The 7,414-nt window shown below is 40.2% G+C and overlaps 1 protein-coding gene across 1 annotated transcript; it reads right to left on the bottom strand.

Moving 5' to 3' along the window:
- Window positions 1-6,348: 6,348 nt before the first annotated feature.
- Window positions 6,349-6,945, bottom strand: DUSP14 (dual specificity phosphatase 14). Its single transcript, XM_065418460.1, has one exon. The coding sequence runs from the start codon at window positions 6,943-6,945 to the stop codon at window positions 6,349-6,351; it is 597 nt and encodes a 198-aa protein (XP_065274532.1).
- Window positions 6,946-7,414: the final 469 nt, after the last annotated feature.

Raw genomic sequence — 7,414 nt, 5'->3', positions numbered from 1 at the left:
GGCAATAGCTTGTATAAATGCTGTATTGGGACAAGGGAAGCTTTTTATTAGCATGGGCTTCCTCCACGGCTCTTCTTCTTTTTTCACCCCTCCTGTGAGTTTTAAGAGCATGGCCCAAGCTAAAGTAGCTACAGTGTGGCAACTCTACAGCAAACTTGTATTCCAAATGCAGTACTGGTCATTGCACTGTGGCAAAAGTCGATTCTAATTACGTTCTTTTTTAATGTACCTGCTTGTTAAGCAAATATGTTATCTCTGCTAGAAGTATCCAGCATATCTTTGGCACATAAATAGGGGGAAAGGGCATTTACGAGTATAATTACAGTAGAGCTTATTGGAGTAGTCCCCTGCTCTGTACAGAATGGGAAAGCGGCAGGCCATTTTAAAGTGATCATGTCAAGAAAAAGGCATTTTTCTAAACACCTTCAAAGGGTTCTCATGACGTGAATGTTTTACTTTAGATACCACCGATAAGGGCATTGCACAAGAAGGATCATTCCACTTACATATCCTAGTCATTAAAACGACTCAGTGTTGCATTCCGCTTCTGAGCTATTATACTGTTAGCCAAGGGCCCGGTGTCCTTGGAAACTGTATCCAAGGTTACAATATTTTCTACACTGGATTGTATCGGACCACTTTCCCTTGCTTTAATTGAGCGTAGGTTAACGCATACGACTTTTTGTCTTGGCCTATGGTGTTTTAGAACTGTAAATGAATTTCTTTTTGGATGTCTTCTGTTTCATTATCAAAATTTGTGAAAGTGAATATTTTTAATGTACATATTCTCTGGATTTGCCTTGGGATTGCCTAAGGAAAATTATTTTTATTTGTGTTTTGTGTGTGTCTTGATTTTTAACAGGTTATTTTCTTGGTTAATTTAATTTTTTTTCTATATTGTACTCCTTAGGTTCCTAACGGTGTAGTTTGTCTAATTTTCTCAGTTGAAATATACTAAAGTAATCTTTCCTTCCAGTACTTATAGGCATTAGGGACAAATCAAACTGTACCAAGATCTCTCTTGATAAATTGGTTGTCATGTGAATTTTTAAATACCCCAGCAATCTTTCTGACCTCTTTGTTATAAAGTTTTTTTTATTGGTTACATGTTAATTATTACATTCTGCACTTGAACATTCCAGTGAATTTTCAGCCCCAGCAGCAGTTTGTTTTTATTTAAGTTGATTTTGAACTAAACTGAGTAGCTCTTTCTTGGAAAACCATGTAGTAAATGTGAAATTACGATGAAGTACAGCCTAAGAAAAGGAAGCTCGTGAAAACCCAAGAAATACACTCTTTCCTACTTAGTTACATGTTAAATTAACGAGACCTGGAACAAAAAGGATGCCTTTTCAATAAAAGCTGCTATTGTACAACTACTTTTTCTTAAATATCTTTTGCTCTCTGGGCCTTTATTTAATTCTGATTCTCAGTGTTCAAATATAAATGTAATAGTTGTGTTTCTTCCCGCATTTGGGTGAATATACATTTCTCTTTTGTGTAGATGGCTTTGTGATTAGTATAGCAGTGAATCCTCTTCTTTTAATTTGTGATGTGCTGGAGTAGTTGTTGGTATTTTAAACCTAGTAAGAATAGTTTTTATTACTTTACCTTTTAATATATGATTTACTTCACGTAATCTGGCAACGGTTTATAAATACTTTGTTGCATCTCAATGAAATGTTGATCTCAATAAAGAACTCTTTATTTATGACAAATCTGTACGGTGACTTGTTGCAGGATGCAGCCAGTAGAGTGTTGCGGTGTGTTACTGATTCACATTGACACCTCACCCTTCATACTCTGAGAGAGAGCCTGGCTATGTGTTTAGGTGGGTTCTGAAGGGACTTTCCCACTCAAATACAGCAATGAGATGGAATCTTTCCTGCTATGATGGGGGATTTGAGAGCTTCCCACCAGCAAAACATACCTGGGAACTGCATTGATCTTTATTTTAAGTGTTGTGCAGATACTACGTTTTGAACAAAGTTGTCTGTAGTTCTTGTTTAAATACAGGTGAAACAAACACTTTGATAGCTGACACGTTGAGTTTGGTGGTAGCATTAATAAGTACTTGTGTCTGGCTCTGACTCGGCAAAGCACATATATAGTTAAACATGTGCTTAAGTGCTTTCCCGGGTCAGCGGATAACAATGCACCCCATAGGTCTATGCTAGACTGGAGTGAATATTCTTTTTTGTCTAGTGGCCAAAGATGCCCTTATTTCTAAGCTATATCCACAACACCCAAAGCACAGTTACCGATAAGTCACTTGTACCCATAGGTCCTATGATAAAAATGCAGCCTGGAAGAAAAATGATTGTGCTGTCATAAAGTCTCAAGGCTGCTTAGTCTATAAGCCTTGACATTGATTTGATAGTACAAAATTAGGAACAACTCAATGAATTTTAACATGAATAAGTTTATGCTGTGCCTTTTAGCATAACAACTGGTGCAGGCCTTCTGATTATGCGGCAAAAATAACTTGATGGGGAGAAAAAACAGAATTGCTTGAACTGCATAATGTTTTGGCTTTGACTCTTCTACGCTGAATTATTGGAAAATTAATATCAAGTCTCTGGGTAGGAACGAGACCAGCCTCATAATAAATCAGTCCTGTATTTGCACATTGTACTCCATGGTTAACAAATGTTTGAGATGCCTCACCTAGCAACCTGGAAAGTGTGATCTCTTGAAAATGGGCTGCAGTGGGTATAGAGAGCTATTTAAATATATAGAGATGGGAACTCCCTGTTAGCAATAGAGTTATCTGTATGGAAGAATTAGCTTTTCAACAAATCCACCAGAGATATGTTTCAAGATGTTTCAGATTCATCAACTGGTGGCAATACTGGAGTTAATAAATCTACAGCTCTACCTTTAACTGTGCTTGTAGTTTATAGATGGCTGTTTTGAGGATTTTTGGTCCCTGGTCTAATTACCACTTTCTTGTGTTGGGAAGGGTTTTTGTGTTAATCTTCTGGTAGAAGCACCGGACAGGGAGTTGGAGGATTTGGGTTCTGGTCCTCGATCTGCCACAGTCATTTTGTGTGTCCTTGGCCAAATCACTTAGCATCTCTCTGGGTGAAATCCTGACTTCATTGAAGTTAATAGTAAAACTCCCACTGACTTCAGTGGGGCAAGGATTTCATGCCCTGTGCTTTAGTTAACTCATCTGCAAGGCACCACAATTTAAGAAAGATGTGGACAAACTGGAGTGAGTCCAGAGGAGAGCAACAAAATTTTTTAAAAAGTTGATCAAACCTGTCCTATCAGGAAAGGGTAAAAAAAACTGGGCGTCTTTGTCTTGATAAAAGAAAAGGTTGGGGTGGGGAGACCTGATGAGTCGTCAAATATGTTAAGGGCTGTTTTAAAGAGGACCGTGATCAATTGTTCTCCATGTCCACTGAAGGTAGGACAAGAAGAAATTGGCTTTACCTGCAGCAAGTGGGGATTTAGGTTAGACATTAGGAAAAACTTTCTAACTGTAAGAGTGTTTAAACTCTGCAATAGGCTTCCAAAGGATGTTGTCAAATCCCTGTCATTGGAGGTTTTTAAGAACAGGTTAGACAAATACCTCTCAGGAATGGTGTAGGTGTACTTTGTCCTACCTCAGAACAGAGGGTGAACTAAATGACGTCTTGTGGTCCCTTCCAGCCCTCCATTTCTATGATTCTAAAAAGGGGAAAGAAATTTTCCTCCCGCACTAAGGAACTGAGCCTAAATTTGTTCATTTTTGAAGCACATGGAGATCCTTGTATTGATAGATGGCTAGCGAAATGCCAGGCTTCATAAATGTGTGTGTAGTAAGGCAATGTTCCATTTTTGTTAACACCCTTTTTCACTTGCAGTTTTGTCTAAACCCACCACAGTTAATAGAGAGAAATGTAAAGAAGGGTTTGCAATGGAATTGGGTGTACACATGTAAGGAAAAATAACCATTTGGGACACTTTAAATATCTGTACTCTTGAGAGCGTTAAGGTATTTTATAACCACATCGTTTTAACAGTGGTCTCATTATGCCCGAAACCTTGGGTACATATATGTGTTGAGCCAACAGCTGATGTGGTTTCCGTGGATGCTTCTCCTTTCTATGCCTCAAAAGGTAAGCAGAGTTCTCCCTTTTTATATCTCTTTGCACCATTATCCCACCAAACGCAATAAGAGGCCTTGGGGCCCAATTCATTGGCTGCTGACTTCAATGGGAGTCATTCCATTGACTTCATTGGACACTGAATCTGACCCTAGAAGCTAATGTAGCATTTTCTTTTCCCAGTAGATGATTTTCAGCACGTGGTACCTGCCCACTGTGGTGAAATTCAGATCTTCACAGTTCATTTGAAAACTTATTTCCAGTACTGAATTAATCAAAGTGTATCTCTTGGATTCAGGCCAACCCTCTGTCATGAATCCATTTAGGTTTTGTTTTACCACTGATGCATGTGCAGCTCAGGCTACAGAGACTTGATTCTGATCCCATTTAAACAGTTTTTTCACAAGGGACAACTTCATTGTTTTCAGTAGTTCTGATTTACCCTGGAAGACCAGAATCCTGTCCACTAAGTTGTAGACTCTACACTGTCTGGTGCAACAAACCATTATGACAAACACATCAATCACTTCCAATACTTTTCTTAAACCAGAATATCAGCATTTCAGAAATTCAAATACAACTCCAGAGGATAAGAATGCAGTAATGAGCCAAATTCAGTGCCTGGCTTTTCTGTAGTGAGAGGTCTATGTTAGTGTGTCTTGAAGGTCTAGATTTAGTGTACACAATTTAGTCAAGTTACTGGTAACTGATTACAAGATTGAATAAAAATGCATTTGTATTTGTGATTTGTATTAACATTACTATTGAAGCTTAACCAGTGTTGTTGCTGGAATTTCAGAGATGGTAAGAGCCCGATTATGAACAGGAACTCCTGGGTTCTAGTTTTAATCTTTATTAAGATTATTTTTTACAAGTATAGTCTCTCATTTAAATCAGTTATCTATCTCTATGTATCCAGAAATCTGCATCTTCTTCTTTTAGAGATACAAGGAAGGACACAAACAGTCTTGTTGAGTAAGTTACTTGCTTTGTTCTTTCGATGTTCCAGCTATGTTTGTTAAATAGTGATATGCAAGGATGTGGATAATACTCACGACTCAACAGTCCATATCATCTAGTATCTTCTACCACTTTTCAGGTTAGAATCTTTTTTTTTTTTTTCCTCTCATCAGAAGCAAAACAAAGCGAAGACTTCTCAGTAAAGACACCTTTGTACTGGAGGTTTAACAGATTAACATATTTTGCTTAGAAAAATTCAGGAATGCAACATAATCCTTGAGGCCATAACACTGTGAATCGGAAAAGATCTGAGGCAGATCATGACCATACTTACAGCTAAGTTATCAAGCAGATTTACCTACTTTCTATTTACTGGTTGAATGAATACTAAAAAATACAGCTCAACCCCTTTGGGAGGGTAGCCGTGTAGTCAAAGCTTAATTTGGCTGGCCAGTGTGGGAAAGGTTAACCCATCACTTCTGTACTGGTCTTCACTTTGAAATGAGCTCTGTTGTTTGCTCCCCAATCATGCAAACACTTACTCATGTACATAAAATTATTCAGGTGTATAAATGCTTGCAGGAGCTGCTACCCTGGTGTGGAATGGGGGGGTGGAGGAGGGATGTGGCAGCATTCATTTGTCTTGTTTAAATTATTGTATTTATGACAGGCTTTGACTGGCTTAACTATTTATAAAGATTTAAAAAGCTGGCTAACGATCTCTAACACTATATACTGAGAGCCACTATGGTACTGAAAGAAAATGACGGCATTAGCAACACTTTTCCACGCTCCTCCCTCCCTGTCTCTTAATAAAACAAACACATTGAGTTGGAGTTCAGGGGCGGAGCTCGTTCATTTTGTGCTAGTGCCACTCATCGGCTACTGGGTTTTGCACGGAAGAAAATAAGCTAGTAAAGAAATATCCAGGCTACCTCATCACAAAGCGCACTTTGTTCATTAATTCTGCCAAGTGCCTTTTAGTTCTTCACTTGTAGTATACTAGTAAACTGACTGCAGGGGATGTTTTGTGGAAGAATTAAATTTAGTAAAGAGAGCTCACTGTAATGTTCAATCAAGGGAAGATAGGGCAAGGATTCCGTGTGTGTGTGTTTTATATATGTTTTTTGGGAATTGTTGGCCTTGCTGGTTAGGGACGTGACACTTAGCAAGGTTCTGCTGTATGGTAAAGAACTAAAAGTTGGCCATCAAAAGAGAAGGGAATGTCTCCAGTCTGGTAGATGCAGAACAGCAAGTCTCTTGTGCTCTTATTCTTCCTGTTGATGCAGTCACATTAAATCCCCCAGTAAGGCATGAGGTGTCTCCCCTCTCTCTCATAAACGTCTGGGAGTACACCATACGGCGTCTGTACCATTTTAACCGTCGTCTTCCCAAACAGCTTCCGCTCGTAGTCTATCAGCTGCCTCCAGAAACCCACGTTTGGGCGGATGACGGGGCGTCTTGACTTGACCCAGTTGTAAGCCTCATACAGAGACACTTTGTGGTACTTCATCAGATAAGCGATGCACAGGGTGGCCGATCTGCTCACACCAGCTGCACAATGGACTAAGGTGGCCCCGTGCTTCCGCGTGACGCTTTGTATCTTATCAGCCACGCTGTCAAAGTATAGGGAGATGGGGGCGTTGGGCACGTCAGCCAGAGGCACTTTGACATATTCAAATTGGGGCCAATTAAAGTTGGGGATCTCAATGGTGGCATTGATTATGCAGGTGATGCCCCGGGACAGAAGCAGTTGTCGGTTCGAGGCCACGCTGCCCCTGCTCAGGTACAGAGAGGGGGTGATTTGGGCGATGCCCCCAAGTTCTCCTTCAGTAAACATTCGAGGTGCCATCAGAACTCGTGGTAAGGTGTGGTGGTTTCTGGAGGTCATGGAGCTTCCTGGCTCTCAGGCTTCCATTATGGGAAGGGATCCGCTGTGATCTACCAAGGAAATGGTCTTGCCTGGAGGCTTTAATAAGGAAGAACTTTTCTCCGCTTGGTCACTAACCCTGTAAAATACAAGCAACACTGTAAGTGGGACAGATATAACAGCAGCCCTGCAATGTAGAAAAGCAGAATCCTCTCTATGCCCTGGAGTGCCCCCTGGTGGTGTAAGCTCTCCAGGGCAGGGACTGCCTTTCTGTCTTGTGTGCACAGATGGGCCCCGTGACAAATAATAGTGAAAAACACATGGTTTGCACCTCCTTCCTCTTAAATGCACCCTCCCTTTTTAGACATCTAAAATAGGTCACCTACAAAGAAAATAAACATTTGGGGATTCCCCTTCTGTTCCCTTTATCCTACTTAAAGAGGCCCGAAAGTGTCGTCCCCACACATATGGTAGAAAGTCAGGTCCTGTC

The sequence above is a fragment of the Emys orbicularis genome, chromosome 17 (assembly GCF_028017835.1).
Source record: "Emys orbicularis isolate rEmyOrb1 chromosome 17, rEmyOrb1.hap1, whole genome shotgun sequence".
NCBI classification, from domain to species: domain Eukaryota; kingdom Metazoa; phylum Chordata; order Testudines; family Emydidae; genus Emys; species Emys orbicularis.
Note: the sequence above shows the minus strand (reverse complement) of the source record. Positions and strands in the feature narration are given on the sequence as shown.